At 38.1% G+C, this 17,791-nt stretch overlaps 2 protein-coding genes across 10 annotated transcripts in view; one reads left to right on the forward strand and one right to left on the reverse strand.

Moving 5' to 3' along the window:
* Positions 1 to 9,249, reverse strand: part of CEP57 (centrosomal protein 57) — a 33,848-nt gene extending 24,599 nt beyond the window's left edge. Inside the window, exon 1 of the mRNA XM_027677380.1 lies at positions 8,959 to 9,249. The gene's annotated coding sequence lies outside the window, so the exon portion shown is untranslated. The remainder of the gene's footprint in view (positions 1 to 8,958) is intronic.
* Positions 92 to 17,791, forward strand: part of FAM76B (family with sequence similarity 76 member B) — a 50,907-nt gene continuing 33,207 nt past the window's right edge. For 5 of the 9 annotated variants that reach the window (XR_003533282.1, XM_027677382.1, XM_027677383.1 and 2 more), the window contains exons 1-9: positions 92 to 260; positions 361 to 425; positions 955 to 1,009; positions 2,525 to 2,680; positions 3,629 to 3,825; positions 5,804 to 5,851; positions 6,051 to 6,131; positions 6,796 to 6,928; positions 9,861 to 9,962. Coding sequence is in view for 8 of the 9 variants with exons in the window: in XM_027677382.1 (XP_027533183.1) it covers positions 156 to 260; positions 361 to 425; positions 955 to 1,009; positions 2,525 to 2,680; positions 3,629 to 3,825; positions 5,804 to 5,851; positions 6,051 to 6,131; positions 6,796 to 6,928; positions 9,861 to 9,962 (942 nt within the window). In the remaining variant the exon portion in view is untranslated. Of the gene's footprint in view, positions 261 to 360; positions 426 to 954; positions 1,010 to 2,524; positions 2,681 to 3,628; positions 3,826 to 5,803; positions 5,852 to 6,050; positions 6,132 to 6,795; positions 6,929 to 9,860; positions 9,963 to 10,601; positions 13,174 to 17,791 lie in introns of those variants that run through there. The other 4 variants (XM_027677387.1, XM_027677386.1, XM_027677384.1 and 1 more) reach the window with 4 other exon arrangements.

Below are 17,791 nucleotides of genomic sequence, written 5' to 3' on the forward strand. Positions count from 1 at the left end.
CGGGCGGCGCGCGGGGCCCAGCGCGGCACCGGCACCGGGAGCGGGGCGGGGGCGGCGGCGGCTCCTCCTCGGCGGCCCCTGCGGCCGCTCCGTCCCTCGCTCCGGCGGCACCTCCCCATTCCCCTCCCTCGGCCCGCCCGTGTCCGCCCCGCCGGATGGCGGCGGCGGGCGCGGCGGCCGCCCCGGCGCTTTATGCGTGCACCAAGTGCAACCAGCGGTACCCGTTCGAGGAGCTCTCGCAGGGCCAGCAGCTGTGCAAGGTGCGGGGTGGGGCGGCCCGGCCGGGGCTGTTCGGGGCGGCGGGCGGGGGCGGTGCGGGGCCGGCCCGGCCGGGCAGTAACGCGGCGCTTTCCTCTGCAGGAGTGTCGCATCGCCCACCCCATCGTGAAGTGCACCTACTGCCGCTCCGAGTTCCAGCAGGAGAGGTACGGCGGGGTCAGGCGGTGTGCGAGCGAGTTTGCGGGAGCCGGGCCTGTTGGGAGCAGAGAAGACCGAGAGGGGATCTCGTCAGTGCACACCGATATCTGAGAGGCGGGTGTCAGGAGGGTGGTGCCAGACACTTTTCAGTGCTGTCCGGCGACAGGACAGGGAGCAGCGGCCATAAAGTAAACCACAAGAAGTTTCAACTCAACACGAGACAGAACTTCTTTACACTGAGGGTGGCACAGCACTGGAACGGGCTGCCCGGGGAGGTCATGGAGTATCCCTCTCTGGAGACATTCAAAACCCACCAGGACACGTTCCTGTGTCACCTGCTCCAGGTGACCCTGCCTTGGCTGGGGGCTTGGACTGGATGATCTCCAGAGGTCCCTTCCAACCCGGACTATTCTATGATTCTGTCCCTTCCAATGCAAACCGTTATGTGGTTGTGTTTGCTGGTAATTGCGTGGGAAAGAATGTTAAGGTGTGTGTGTCTGTTGCCAGATTCATCTTTATGCCGTTTCATCTCTTTAGCAAAACCAACACAATATGCAAGAAATGTGCCCAAAATGTGAAGCAGTTTGGAACGGTAAGTAGGCTCTTGGTTCTAAGTACTGAAGTTAATTCATTTGTGCTTTAAACTGAAAAAAAAAGCTCTCATGCAACTAATCTTCTTATTTTCTTCTGGGGAAAAAAATAAACCCAGAGATTGCCATTCAGAAAGGTGATGGAAATCTCATTTCTATCTCTTGATTTCCTCTGTGGGTTACAGTTCCTTTTTTCAACTTGAAATCCATTGGGGTTATATGTAGCTTAAAGATTAAGAATAATTTCAGTGTCGCTATTTGTAACAAAGCAAAGTTATTTCACCTCACACATGTGAAGTTATTCCCTGTGTATTCTCATAAGCACATGCTTGATGACAGGAAGACCGTTAGCCCTCTCCGTCCTTAATGGATGGTAAATGTGAAAATCAAGTAGTACTGCATACTTTATATTATGTAAGTCTTAAAAAAAGGCATGTTAATCGTGTTAAGCTATTAAGTAGAAAAGATTTTGAGTATTATCTGCATTCATGTTACTTTGTGTTTTCTCATGTTGAATTTCAGCTTCAGTTCTGCTGGAAAAATGAATTTTTCTGTTATGTGAATACATACATTGTATCTGAGCCACCCTGCAGATACGAGTTTGTAGGAGGTATCAAGATAATCTTGTTGTGGAACAAAAGGGCATAACTTCTTGAGGCTTGACATAAACCATAATAGATGAAATTCAACTTATTTGAGAAATGTAACAGCTGTTGGTATGTAGTCAGGCACTTTGTGAATATATATGTAAACTGAACAAAGAAATACTTTTCAAAAGTTTAAAGTGTAGAAAAATGAATTGCAGGACAGATCCAACAATGATTTTACCAGTAGTTCGTCAAAAAACAGAACTGCATTGAGGATAATCAGCCATTTCTAACCTATGAAAACTGACAGCAATTTCATTTTCCAGCAGCATATTAGTCTAGTTGAGCATATGATATAAAAGTTGATAACCTGACCTCGTGGTATCTGAAGTTGGTTTTTGGTTGTTGGTGGTGATTTTTTGTTTTGTTTTGTTTTGTTTTGTAAGTTTCCTGCAGAATTGCGGGGATCAGGATACTGTAGTGTTATTGAATCCCTGAGTGTGAAAGGGAGAGAGATGCCTTCAGAAACTTCCAGTCTATAAAAATGACTTGATTACTCTTCTTTTAAAGTTTCTGTAAGTAATTTCTCTAGGAATGTAGTAAAACTGAGAGGAAATGTCATCATATTTAAAAAAATAAGAAAACAGTAGGTGTAGAGGTGAGTAATCAGATAGTTGTGTGTGTTTCTTTTATTTGCATATATGCATCTGGATTTTCATGAAAAGACCAGACTGGTTTTAACCACTGAAGAAGCATCATTTTAGGGGAAAGGTTTAGTACTGAAGATAGAAATGGTAGGAAAAAAGTTCTTTAAGATAGGTTATATGAAGCCTTAGTAGTTTGAAAGCATCATTTTGTGATTTGAAATACCTGTCTTCATTACAGAAAATGCAAATGTATTGATTTCAGTTCAACTTATCTTTTTTTCAGCCCAAGCCTTGTCAATATTGTAACATTATTGCAGCATTTATTGGCACAAAATGTCAGCGTTGCACCAACTCGGAGAAGAAGTACGGCCCACCTCAGACATGTGAGCAGTGCAAACAGCAGTGTGCTTTTGATCGAAAAGAGGAGGGAAGAAGGAAGGTAGGCTTTGTTCCACATCTGTAGTGGCTTAGGCTGACAATAGACAGTGTTTCTGGTTCATAAGAGAAAGACTAACAGGAATGTATTTAAGTTCTCTAATATTAGATTTAAGTTGCTGAGCTGTGCTTTACAATATTTAAATTAAATTTTGTAACTTGGCAATTGTTATGTTAGGTACTGAGCTAACTTACTTTAAATTAAATAATTCTTTCTAAAAATAGGCTTAAGTGTAAGCAGACAGTTGTAGCTGGGGAACACAAATTAAGTGGCTGAACAGTTCCTGTTGCTTTGATATGTATTTTATTTTTATTTTCTCAGCCATTGGATCTTATCTATGTCCATAACTTGAATCTGTCACTTTACTTCTTCTGATTTGCTTGCCTTGCCTTAAGGTACAGCACCAGAGGTGTAGACTGCTCTGAGTAGCCCTTTGTGTTCTGTTTTGTTAAATAGCTTTGGTGAGTGCCACTTTCTCATTCCAGAAGGTGCTGAGGAAATGACCTCAAAAGCCTCTTGACTGAACTCAAGAATAATACTGCATTTACAGAAGAGTTTACTTGGTACCTGTAAAACGTTGGCTGGACATCTTGATTTCTGCCTACAGTACGATGGGTTGAGAGAGGGCGCATGGTGTCTAAACTAAAAAAGATTTGTCCTTTTAAAAAGTTATTTTCATTTCTGCAACACAGAGCAAGTCCAATATTTGCTAGGACTCTTTGTAGCATAACTTTAAATGACAAAAAGAAATGAGGTAAGATTCAATAGAATCTTTACTACAAGACAGCTTGCAGACATTGGAGGTACAGTAGTGATGTTTCATACCAAAAAGATGTTTGTGTTTTTCCCAAAGATAACAGATGAAACAATTTTTTCTTGCAAATATTGAGTACATCTCTCTAGTGCAAGTGTAATTGGAAATAAACCCCCATATGAATTATTTCCCAAAAGGTTGATGGAAAGTTGTTGTGCTGGCTCTGCACGCTGTCCTACAAGAGAGTGCTGCAGAAGACAAAAGAACAGAGGAAGAGCCTAGGATCTTCACATTCTAACTCCTCATCCTCATCTCTTACTGAGAAAGACCAGCATCATTCAAAACACCACCACCATCACCACCATCATCATCGCCACAGCAGCAGTCATCATAAGTAAGTATTTCAAAAATTAAAGTAGCTGTTGGTAGCTCTTCATCTGTGTTCTGTTTGTACTGAGATAAAATCAAAGTTAGTATAAAAAGCTGTTTGAAACATGGCGTCAAAAGCAGTAGCGGAATGTTGTTCTTCCATGGTCTGTCAAAATCCTTGTATTCTTAGAGTTTGAATGAAGGGAGTTTAGCAAAAAGCAGTTGAGGTTAAAGTTGGTAGCAGGTCTAGAAAAAAGCTCACAGAATGGCTACAGAAACAAGTTACTTAGTGGTAGACTGGATTTAGTTTTCTAAGCAGTAACTGCTGTGTGTTAACTGCTATTTTACATGCATTTACCATGGGATAAAAGGTGTGTATTTACAGTAAGCACAGTACAGCTGCTTCATTCAGAATCCCCACCCTGACTTACTTCACCCTGACTGGTTTGTGCACAAATACTCGCAGGTAAATGGAGAAGCAGAAGCAATAGTGTGGGATTATCTTCAGTCTAGGACCAGTTTGTATCTCTTTGCTAGTTTTTATAATCAAATCATACTGGCATAGGCAGTTTGTGGGTGGCTGTGATACTGACATAGGGACATAAGACTGTTAGTTCAGTTAGTGTCACTCTGATAACATTTGACGTAGTTTTGTCCCATCTTCTGCATCTTTTCAGTGTGTCCTCTGTGGCCATGGCATCAACAGCATACCAACCTTAACCTACATAACCAAGTTATTTAGTCATAAACCCTAGAATTCATTTGTGATTTTATGCTGCCATAGTAGTAGTCACAATTCTTATTTTCATTGATAGGCTTATGACAGCATAACTTTAGAACTACTTATTTTTTGTGCTGGATAGTAAATGCTCTGGCTGCAATGGTAATGACCCTAATCTCAGACACACAGACTTTGCTTCTAAACTCCATGTTTCCAGTGCTTATAGTTTTTCATCTTGACTGAAACTTGCCTAAGTGTGACTTAAAGATAGAAGCAAAATAAACTGGAATAATATTTGGAATGAGGAAAAGGGAAATGCATATACTTTCACTTTAAAAAAGAGAAAAATGTGATTTGGGTTTTTAGGAATTTGAAGATGAAAATTATTCTTGTCATGCAGAGAGTTATTGTACTGTTCCTGTTCTTTCAAATCTGCTGAAAATTAAGTTACAGCAAGTTAAATCTAGTTTAATGCACGTGGCAGAGGTATAGTAAGGATTAAATAAAAAAATAGTTATCTCTTTACTACAGAATAAAGCTTCTGATATACTCAAGAGTTGTAACAGCGTATCTCTATACAGATGACAATGTTCCTGGTTTCCCACCTTTTTTTTTTCTGTAGGCTGCCATGGGTCTATTGCTTCTGGTCCAGTCAATATGACTCTTTTTCCTTGTCCGTTTCAGTTATTGTTAAGATCAGACAATAGAGACAGTGAGGTAGAAATACAGATTCTTTGAACTATTTCACTCAGTGCAATCTTCTACATTCCTGTATCAATGGTCTTTATTAATTGCTTTTGAGATGATTGAAAGCAAATCGTTACACTTGAGAAGTAGTTATTTTCAGGGATACAAAACTTAACTTTGCTCTTATGCCACCACATGAGCACTGCTTCATGCAATGTTCATATGGCAGTATGGAAATCCCAGGAGTGCTGCTTTAGACTGGCTTGCTGAGTATGAGAACTCAATACAGAGTTCACAAGAATCGGGAGGTATCAGCAAAAAGGTTTAGCCATCAGTCTTGAAGTGTACCCCTTGTGAACTACAATAGTATAGATATTTAGCCAAGAAATACCTTCATAGCATCCTGACATAGTAAAGCGTGATAAGGAATATGACAGATAGTATCAATGTCCAGCTGAAAATTCATAAATGTTCACTTCCTTATTAGGAAAAAAAAAAAGGTGGGAGGATTTTCCTCAAGTACAGATACCATTCACATAAACGTAGAAATAATGGCATGTTTGGTCAGTTACCAAGTACATTTCACGTATTTCAGAATCAGCAATCTGAGTCCAGAACAAGATCAGGGACTATGGAAACAGAGGTAAATATGATATTATTTATTAATTTTCTTTTCATTTATCTTGCAGTTTTCATTTAAAGAATTTCTTTTTTCTTGCATTCCTGGCTAGTCTCTAGCATTCCAGCTAGGAGCATGAGTTAGTTATTTTATATGTACCAAATGGTGATATTAGTGAGTTACATAGTATGAGGCTTTAGGTTTACATTTTGTTTGATTTCAGCCATAAATCCTCTGCAGCTATTCAGAATGAAACTCCAAAGAAAAAACCCAAACTGGAATCCAAGCCATCAAATGGAGATAGGTAAAGTTATATTTTTGTAAAGCTGAGCCATTTCTACCAAATAAAACACTGATTTGTGGCCAGTTGCCTTTTTTTTTTTGCCTGAAGAATGAGGGAGATGAAACTGTTGTCTAGCCAGATGGATTATTGGGTGGCATCTGAGTACTGTCAGTCAATTAAATTACTTTATTAGCAGAAATCTAGCACTGTTTTCCTGCTTTTAAGCTGTTTGGAGCAAAATTAAACAAAGTTTATGTACAAGGCAACGGTTATCAACCAAATGGTATTCCCTGACATCAGTGTTTTGTCAATTAGATGGCAGGGTTGAATCTGCTGCTTTAAGCTGACCCACTATCTAGAGAATTCTTTTGGACCTTAATGTGGGAGACTGAATCTTCATTCTGTCTCTGACCAAATAGTTGGAATAAAAGTGGCTGCTTCAGTCAAAAAGTGTTTGTCCCCCTCAAAGCTAATACTGAATTATATTTCTGCAGGTGTATGTAATGTGTGCCATTAGTAAGGTAATTTGCCAGTTGCATCCATTTCTGTCAGGTACATACTTTTTTTGCATTAGTCCTTAAGGATGTTTGTGGAATTATTAATTATCCAATTTGCAATAAAAAAAATAAACTGGGTTTTTTTGCTATAGATGTTGTAAGTAACTATTGTCTTTTACTTTTAATAGCTCTATAAATCAGTCTGCAGACAGTGGAGGGACTGACAACTTTGTCCTCATAAGTCAACTGAAAGAAGAAGTAATGTCACTTAAACGTCTTCTGCAGCAAAGAGATCAGACTATTTTAGAGAAAGATAAAAAGGTAAAAGTTACACCTGCTTATTAAGAACTTCATAATTTTGTTTTCTGTTTTGTAGACTCCTAACAATGTCAAAACATAAACCAAAAATCAGATACAATTGTTTTATATAGCAGCTAATCAGATCTTACATTTAAAGAACAAGTTTGGGACTTCTGTGTCATGAATATATTTTGGCTCTAAGTCAAAGAGGTATTCATCTTGCCTCACTTCAGCCACCCAGAAGTTTGACTGTTTCTCAGACTGCATGCCATAGGTGATGGATAAAATGCCAGACAGTGGTTTGCTTGCTTTACATGTTCTAAACTGAGTCATGGCAAAAAGCAGTAACCATTTTGAGTTTAACTTAGTTTTTATTTAGTTTTAAACTAAAGCAACTATAGCCACAGTAAGTCAATGTCCAAATTTACATTATAGTGTATGAAAATTAAATGTTTTGTTTTTATAAGATTGACAGCATATGTAGTGTAGAATGTCTAGTCTTTGTGGTGGTCGGAGACTAAAAGAAAAACTTGGATTAAATAGATGTCAGTCAACAAAAGTTAAGTGAAATAGGCCCAAATGGCTGCAGTGAAACTCTTAAAAAAGATTTACCCTTCAAACAAACTAATGACTAACAAGAAAAGAGAAATAACTACGAATGTGCACTTTGCTTTGCATTTCTTAGAGCTTATTTCTCTGCCATCTGAATAACTAGATGCTTTTAAGACACTGTAACAGTGGGTCTAGAATATCTGTTCAGGATTGAGTAGGTTATGGAATTGTATTAAAAATAAATTTCCTAGATTTTCAGGTAAAATTTTGATTTTCAGGGCATGGTGGCCTGTCAAAACATTGATGGTTAGGAAAGACTCCTGAAAGGAAAAGTGCTTCCATTTTTAAGCCATAGTTCAGTATTTTCATTTCTACACTTAGATGTGTTTTGTAAAGGATATTGAACCTATTTTCATTTATATCACTTGCAGTATACATAGGGTTGGAAGTACTTGCTATTTCAAGTCTTTAAGTGTTTAATGTGAAAGAGCTGAGCAGTCTGTCATGGATTCTCTTTACATATTTTCTTCAAAGGACAGACCTTAGGCCCTGATCTCTTTCTTATAAAGCCAGGAGAAGATCATGAGTCAGTAGGAAATTCACTTGTCTCTTTTTAGTTTTAATCTATGGGGCAAAGCTAACAAAAAGGGTAGGTAAGAAAATGTCACTGGCTTCTGCATAACCACTGCAGTGACTTGTTTTGTGCTGTTTCCATGGGGAGAGCATCTAATAATTTTAATATCCCCACTGCTAAAACTGTTTATTTGACCTCGGAGTTCTTTGAACTTAAAGACTCCTTCAAGCATGAGTTCCTCACTTTTAAAATGTCACTTTCTGCAGCTGCTACGAGGAGAAAAGCTGAACATATTGTTCAATGTTTGTGTAGCTGAGAAATTTACAACAAATGAATGCAGTGCAGATTTTTTTCTTTTTTTAACGAAATAGTAAATTTGGAGACATGTACTGGGTAAAAGCCTGAGCCAGACCTGTGGGAGATTCCTGTTAAGGTTGTGTCTCAAGATTTGTGTAGGGACAGCATTTGAACGGTTTGGAATGCTTCAAAAGAAAAACTTTTGAAATGTATAACATGGCAACAAAAACAACTCAGTACACCAGCTTTACAGACAATCCTCATTCATCGTTTTTTGTTGTGAGTCAAGATGTCAGCCATGTCATTATCGGTGCTTACTGTTTGCAGTACTAGCCTTGTTTGTCTTTCTGCACAAAATGTTAATGAGACAACAAAGCATTACCATGGAGCCCTGAGACTTGATTATTAGGAGGAGATTACAGTTTGCTGAATGTTCACAGGTAGTGTGTTTGGTCATCTGGTTGCATACTTTGCTGTGGTGCAACACTACCACTAGGTTTTTTTGATATGTAGTGTGTGGTGTGTGGCTTTGCATTGGATCCCCTGCAATTTACAACAGCTATAAAGTGCATACCTAGAGCAACAGTCTGGGTACAGGGAGGTGTAATGTACCATTGTATCAACATACCTGCACTTGACCATTTGATTGACAGTTCTTTTGAATACCTTGTTTCACTATATGTGGTTTGACACATACTAAGGTTGGTAATAGCAGTCTCAGTGCATTAGTTCAGGAGTTCATACTCTGGTTTGTTATGGCATGCATGTTTGCTAGCAAAGAGGCTTCATTTCCTGATAAATCCAAATTGACCGGAGAGGTTCAGAAGAGCCCTGTGAGTTGGGATGCTTTGAAGAACTAAACTTTTTGAAGAAGTGATTCCTAAAATTTCTAGGTCAATACACAGCAAACTGTTAGCAGTTCACCCGGCTGCACGTGCTTCCAGAAGAAGCATTCAGCGCTTGGACAGAAGCATATATCACACTTTAGAAACACATGCCTCAGTGTATGTCACCTGAATCTCTGTCTCTCTCAGCAGAGACCCAGTGGCAGCAATACTACACCATACACAAAAGTTAAGTTGAAATTACATGTTTCCAATAATGCAGTTTAATTCATTGTTATGGATCCAGAAGCAGTGAAACTCAGGAATGTAAACTTCTGTCTAGGACAAATTGTAGCATAAAATGACACAAAAGAATCCTTTATACCGTCTTTATATGGAAGATTTTTCGTATGGTACCATACCATATAAATGAGAGATGTAACTGAAGATTTTGCTGAGGTTTAACCTTCTTTATACAAAATCTTGAGCAAACAGCATGGTTACATAAGTACAGTTGTTTTCTTCATTTAAAATAGATATAGATACTTTTCAAAGTGCTTCTGAAGTGTTGAGCTGTTAATACTGCAATAGTAAATAAATACAGTGTTTCCTGAGATTCCTGAGGCTTCCATAAATATTTCACAGATTGATTAGAAGCCATGTACTGTAGCAGTTCAAGGAATATTCATAGCATTTGTGTTTTCAGTTGACAGAACTGAAGGCAGACTTCCAGTACCAAGAGTCTAACTTGAGGACAAAGATGAACAGTATGGAGAAAGCTCACAAGGAAACTGTGGAACAGTTGCAGGTGAGTAATTGCTTATCAATACTTGAGAAATACTTCATGTGGAGTTATGTATTCAAGCTGTTCAGTCATCTTGTTCACTCGGCATTTTTCACTACAATACAGTAGTTTCAAGTTCTTGAGTGGTCGTTGCCATGTTTAACTTTGGATACATTGTACAGCAGCTCTGCAGTCAACAGACAATGTCCATATGAATTAAACTCACTCTAAGAATCTCTTTTTCACTTCAAGAGGTAAAGGCTTTCTCAAAGGTTATGTTATTTTTTTCTCTGACAATTTATCAGTTGTGATTGGGCTATGGATCCGATTTAAGGGCTCAGCATTAACCCATTGACAGTTAGATGTCTGTTATTAGAGCATACTTTATCAAGAAGAAAGCCTGAATTAGTTGTCTTATAAATCACAGACTGAACAGACACTTGATGCAACACTGGATATACTAAATTTTGCAGTACAGAAAATGTAATTACTTTTTCTGTTAAAGATGGAATATGCATATCAAAAAACATATACAGATCTTTGGAAAGTGATCATTACCTTTTTTGAATATTCTCAGCATGTACATTTTGAATAGAAAGTCGGTACATGACTCTACTTTAGGAAATGTTTCAGTAATTCATACTTTTTTTGTCTGTATTGCAGGCCAAAAACAGAGAACTGCTCAAACAGGTTGCGGCATTGTCAAAGGGTAAAAAGTTTGATAAAAGTGGAAGTATCCTCACATCTCCTTGAGGAACTGGTTATTTGTGGGGTTTGCTACTCAATGTACATTTGAGTAATTCTGTGAAGCCCTTAAAATCCTGTGTAGTGGAAAACATATTTTTGCACACCAGATTAGTTGGCATGTTTCCTACATGTTTTTATAATTAATATGCAGCTTTTTTTAGTTCCTGTTCAGATGAAATACTTCAACTGGATTGAAGAATGTTTTTATTTTTTTGATATTGGAAACTTTCTGCCAGCAATAGTATTAAACAATTGCATAGAGAACATTGCAGTGCTCTCTCTAAAAGGACAACATGCAATAATAAATTAGGTGTACTTTTTACAAAGTAGCAACTGAGTCTTTTAAACTACACTGATGTCAGCCAAACGTTTATGAATCTTCAGTGACCCTGAACACTGGTTTCTGGCAACTGTTCTTTTACTTTGTATCAAAATATAAATTTAGAATGGAAATCATGGTGCTCTCAAACTCAAAAGAGGCATATATGTATGTGTAAATACGACTGTAATGGTTATATTCTTAGTTATAACAAGTAATTAGTGTTTTACATTCTTGTGATAGGGATTGACAGGAAGATTATCTATTGTACAGTAACAGAGGCAGTGTGGTTTTTGTAAGATTTACTGTAGATTTTTCTTGCAAGTGCCTTTCTCCAACTGTTTATTTATAGGAATGTTGGTATTTTGTACATAAGGTTTTCATGTTTTAAAATCATGTTTAATAAATGTTTTATGTAAATATAAATGTGTGTACAGAGGAATCTGAAACAAAGATCAAAGTTGCTAGTGCAGTGCTCAAAGCAGCATTAAGAGCTAGCTAGCTAATTGATGGACAGTGAATTTGGCTTTAGATAACTGTCGTAGCTTGTGTCTGTGAGGTGCAGAATTTTGTTAGTGCTGCTCATGCCGAACATTTCCTGAACAAAAAAACAAAATTTTTTTTTCCGCACTGGAATTTTGTGGTTTGTTTATAAATTTTCCCCATTTGGCACAGCACCAATTTTAATTCCACAGCAGGCATTGTACTCCCAATGTTACATCCTTAACTAGGGATATGCACTCAAAGTTTTAAAAACGTTTATTTCCCATTGTTGTCTGAGTTAATGTACTTAGTTGTAACTTATGGTGATTCTCCTTAATAAATTGTAAGGCTCACATCTCCCAGTAAAGATACACAATGAGAAAAGAGTAGCCAAAAAACCCAGTGGCCTTTAAATTAATTAAGGGAGTGGATGTAGCATCAAAGGGTGAGTTGTTTTAATGTTTTGGGTGGATTTTGATTCTAAATTATATCAATTTAAATTTAGCTCTGCTCCCAGCAGATATTAGTCATATTCAGAAATTTCTATTAAACAATAATTTAGTATACCCCAAGGTCTCTGTTCAGGAAGGTAAGTTATGAATCAGCATAAAGGGAAGTAGACTTACGTGGGTAAAGGTTTAGGTCAACTCTGGGTACTGGCTGGTAACAGGGTAGCTGTTGATATTTCAGTAAGCCTAATTGTGTAAAAGCAGCTACACATTTTTAATTAAAGAACTAAAATCTATAGTCCTTTGGCTTTTCACCCAGGTGCTGAACTATGAACACATTTTCAATAGCTCAAATGAGTTCCAGCAGTGACAGACTACTGAAAACTATGAAAAACTCAAGCTACCTTGTTTCATATGGTATATGTGTATTTTTATACCCTAAAATCAACTTTGTACGTTTATAAATGCTCTTCTTTAAACTTACTGAACTAGGGTAGAGAATGCTACTATTCTTTGGGGTTGTTATTAATTTTTTTAATATACAAATTTATGACTTTTATTAATTCAGAATTAGTATTTGGGTCATTTTTTTCCAGTTGAGTGGTGACCCAGGTTTGATGAAATTGGTTTTAAAATACAAAAATGCATAGCAAAATGAAATCATTAAGGTTACTTAATGATATCAGTTCAAGCTGCAGTCAGGACATTTTAAATAAACAAACTGAAGTTCTGTATTAGAAGTAATTGACTTCATAAATCTCAGCCAGAAAAATTTTTAGGAGCTTCACAGTGTTTAGTTCTTATTAAATACCTGTGGGTTTTCTTCCATAATCTAATTTTTAACATTAATTTTTTTAAGTTGTTAACTAGCCATCTGAATCCTGGTCCTGAGAATCATGTCCTGGAGCTGTAGATTATTGACATAATAAACAGATGTTCTTGAAACGTGGATCTGCAAGGAGATTGTTGTACTGTATTGTGCTTTTTAGCCTGTTTCCAGATGTTGATTAGCATTGACCAGTAATGGCCATTTTGGGTCAAGTTATTTATGTATTTTAAGCCTGTGAATATTGCGGCCCCCTTTTAGATAGTATGTCTAAATACTTGTTCTGCAGTGAAGCTATTCAGCTGTCCACATGTATAGATTATTGAAATACTGTACTGGCACACATCTGACCGTTGACATTTTGTACCTTTTCTAAATCCAATGTTTCACAATAAAATCTTGTCAAAACATTGATCTCTCCCTTTAAAATTATTCATAAATCCATATTTTGTGTTAAATCTTTCATGCTACGTCACCCACTAAAAGTCTGTGGCCAAAAAAGGGGCAGAATTCAATATTTAGGTTTCTGTGAAGATTAGACACCTTGAGTTGTCTACAATTTGTAACAAATTAGGACTTCAGATTACTTTGTCTCATGAAAATATTTTTGTTTTCTACAACAGAATTATAATACATAGAAATATTTTCTTATAGAGAAGAAGAAAAAAACATGAAGGTTTAACTGAAATACCTTCAACAAACTTTTTACATGCTGATTAGCATCAGCATTTGTGTTTAAAAGTACCTGAATTTCAGACTTATTCTGTTAACTATAAAGTTGTTCTTCCTTTACATTCGTTGTATGAGTTGGGTGATTCTGAGATTTGAAACGACGTTTATAATTTCTTTGTGTGTTCCCTTTCTCGTGTCAGGAGGAGTTAGGTGCCCACAGCAACACCCTGCTGGCTGTCAGTCACGGTGGCTTCTAGTGCAGCACAAATTGTGCTGCAATTTGTAGGTCTCGTTTTAAATTTTCCTCAACGATCAATCTTCATCTTTCCACAAACCAGAAGAATACTTCTCATTCAGGAATTAAAGTTCAAAATAAAAAAAAAAAATCCCCTACCCCATACCAATAAGAGAGTAAGATTCTGTATCTATTTGGTCTAGAAAGGGGCAATCTTTGTTTCAAAGCATCTTGAAACAGTTATTATTTTGTATTAGTTATAGTAATGAACAATATGCTAGTCTAATATTGAATTGTTCTTAGCCTCGTTTTAATGCAAACTTGCAACAGCAACTTTGAAGCCACTTATTTCTAAAGCTGAGTGCAAGGCAAAACCATGTGTGGTACCTAGTTTAGGCATGGCTTTCATGTGACACATGCAAATGTGTGTAACTGGCCATGTAACTGACTGAATCCTGAAAAGAGGTTTGCATCATTTGAAGCAAATTTCTTTAAAGAAAACTTAAATTTACGTAACTTGTGTGTAGGCATTCAGGTAGTTCTTAATGGTCTTCAGTAGCTTCAAAAGCTTTGAATCCAACACTGATTTTTTTGAAAACAGTGATGTTTATGATGGCAAACTGTAATCTTTAACTTTTTGAAATGGAGTAAAACCTGTTCATTTGGTTTTATTCCTTCAAATGAGTTACTAAAACGTTGATACTGCAATAGAAGATACATTTTCTCATATATTTTGTGCAATTGCTCTAGCTGTCCTCATGGAAGAGGTACTGATATATGAAATTACTTCTGTTGAATCCCATAGAAGTAGTAGGGGGTATCAGACAAGGGGATTTTAGAGGTGGAAGGAGGAGATGTTTGTTGTGCTTCTTGGGAAAGAAGGAGGGTAATGGAGATGACAGGGCTAATGGGGAACAGAGACCTCTGAGATACCATGTTACTTCTTATGTGATGTACTGAATCACACGGTTGGGTTTTTTTTAAAGTTACATATTTTTTATGTGTGTGAAATGCAGCATTGCTAAGGGAGTCTTTTGCTTTGGGTTTTTTTAAAATGATACTAGAGTTCAAATTTGAGAAATGAACAGAATAAGCTGTTTAATTAAATATGACTTCAGCAGGTATTAGAATTTGCAGGCCAAGTTGATTTTTACCTCCAGATGTAACCCCCTCCCACTTTTTCAGTACCTTAGAGCAATTTATTTTGAGCTGAGTGCTGAAAACCTTGTTTTCCCTTATTTAATCAACAGGTGTGTTTTGCTTTATTTCAATTAAAGCAAATTCACAATTTATCCTTCATCAGGTGCATCAATGCATGTCTTCAGTTTTATTTTTAGATGTTCCCTGGGAAACTTTTTACAACCTTCCAAAAAGCAGAAGAGCTGTAAAGCTGTATTTGCTAGAATAACTTAAATCACTGCTGAAAGGCAAACAATTATAATCAAGCTGACTCCACTGAAGCAGTCTAGTAGTGCTCATACAACCTGTTGCAGTTCTATAGTTGCAGAGCGTGTTATGAAACGCAACCAGGAACAGTAACTTCAAACATTCCTTCAGGATCTACAAGAATTTGCTTGCTTGTCACTTACCTGACTCAGGGTGCAGCATTCATTAAAGTTATCATAGGCAAAAAACCTTTCTCATACAATCATGAAGTGGTCTAAGCTGGAAAAGACCTTTGAGATCATTGAGCCAACTGTTAACCCAGCACTGCCAAGTCCACCACTAAACCACTTCCCTGAGTGCCCCATCTATGCATTTTTTGAACACCTTCAGGGACAGCAATTCCACCACTTCCCTGGGCAGCCTGTTCCAAGCTTGACAAGCCTTTCCATGAAGAAATGTTTCCTAATATCCAATATAAACCTCCCCTGGTGCAATTTGAGGCCGTTTCCTCTCATTCTATTGCTTGTTATTTGGCAGAAGAGGCTGACCTCCACCTGGCTACAACCTCCTTTCAGGTAGTTGTAGAGAGCAATATTGCTTCCCCGATCCTCCTTTTCTCCAGGCTAAACATCTCCAGCTCCCTCAGCTGCTCCTCATAATGTTTCAAACCCTTCAACAGCTCCGTTGCCCTTCCACGTTACAGCATCTCAATGCCTTTCCTGAAGTGAGGGGTCCAAAACTGGATACAGGATTTGAGACAGGGCCTCGCCAGTGCCAAGTACAGAAGGACAATCACAGCCCTGATCCTGCTGGCCACACTATTGCTGATACAGACCAGGATGCCATTGGCCTTCTTAGCTACCTGGGCACACTGCTGGCTCATGTTCAGCTGTTGTCGACCAGCACCCCCAGGTCCTTTTCCACTGTGACCCAAGTGCAGGATCTGGTACTTCATCTTGTTGCACCTCATACAATTGGCCTCGGCCCATCAATCCAGCCTTCCTACTCTCCAGCAGATAAACACTCCCATCCAACTTGGTGTCATCTGCAAATTGACTGAAGGTGCACTTGATGCCCTCTCCTAGGTCATGGATAAAGATATTAAACAGAACCGGCCCCAGTACTGAGCCCTGGGGAACAACCCTTGTGAACAGCTGCCAACTGGGTGTGACTCCATTCACCACCACTCTCTGGACTTGACCCAGCAAAGAGGGCACCTGTCCAAATCATGAACAGCTAGTTTTTCCAGGTGAGTGCTGTGGAAAACAGTGTCAAAGGCTTTACTAAAGTCCAGGTAGACAACATCCACAGCTTTTCCCTCATCTACTAAGTAGGTCACCTTGTCATAGAAGGAAATCAGGTTGGTCAAGTAGAACCTGCCTTTCATAAACCCATGCTGGCTGGGCCTGGTCCCCTGGTTGTCCAGCATGTGCCATCTGATAGGACACAGAATGATCTGCTCTATGACCTTCTCCATCACTGAGGTAAATTTCATGATCGCTGTGCTCAAGACAGCCTTCAACTGTCTTATAATATCTGCAAGAGTGGAGTGTGCACTCAGTGCCTCCTATTACTCGAGTGGCATGTTGCTATTTTGCATAAAAACCAAATTGCTGTGCAAGGTGAATTTGAAACTTAATTTCTGCATTCTTTGGTTGAAGATAATTCAGTCTTTCTCCAGTGATAAACATGGTCCAGTTTTTAGGGTGTGATTAGTAGTCTAGAGTGCTTTTTTTCTCTTATTTTGCCTTAAAGGTAGTGATATGTAAAGATTCTTTGGATCATGTTTACCGAAACGGATGGAATGCACCTTTTCCCTTCCTGAATGCTAAATACAGTAAGAGAAAATAGAGCTAAATAGGATGGCTGCCTACATAAGGCTAGCCACTAGATGCTGCTTAAACCCCACAGTATATATGGTTCTGTGTGCTTTCTGCACACCAGCCAGCACCCACAGTGGATAGCTGTTCCTGTTCAAATGCAACACTGATGCTAAAATGACAATGTCCTAAATACTGAAATATAATACTTTGTAATATATTTTAGAAAATTGGAAATTTATTTTGGAAAATTTGGCATAGCATCATAGAATCATAGGATGGTCTGGGTTGGAAGAGAACTTAAAGTTCATCTACTTCCAACCCCCCAGTGGTATTAAGCACATTTAATATAGTTAAATATAGAAAAAAAATTGGAACTGTATTGTGTTTTCTCTGACTGCTTTCTCTTAAGAAAGAAAAATCTCCATTTTACAAGTCAGGAGGCTGATCCATGAAACAATGCAGCTTAAATGCTGCCACACAAAACGCAATGGTAGAATTCAAAGCAGACTCCGGGACTCCCCAGACAGTGTGGAGACTGACTGTCTTTTCCCTTTGAAGAGAGTTGCTATGAATAAGTTAAAGTTTTATTCAGTCACCATAGATATGTAATGAATCTGTAGCATTAGTTGGCTGACTTTTCATCTGTACCTTAGAAACAATTATTAAATGTAACTGATTTCTTCACAGTATAGATAACAATACAAAGGTGAGAAGATTATACTTTTGACTTGGAACAATAAGGCTTAAGACTTAGTGTTCTGCTTTCTTTGAGTCTGATATACTTCTAATTCTGATTTTTCCCTGTCTGATTCTGTTAGTAGATCTTGTGACTTTATAGTGAAAGAGAGAGTTCTCATCAACATTTAAAAAGTCCAGGCTGTTTTTAACAAGTCTTGGATTCAAAAAGATGTAA

This window comes from Neopelma chrysocephalum, unplaced genomic scaffold, assembly GCF_003984885.1.
Source record: "Neopelma chrysocephalum unplaced genomic scaffold, ASM398488v2 Primary Assembly neopelma1_43, whole genome shotgun sequence".
Lineage (NCBI taxonomy): Eukaryota > Metazoa > Chordata > Aves > Passeriformes > Pipridae > Neopelma > Neopelma chrysocephalum.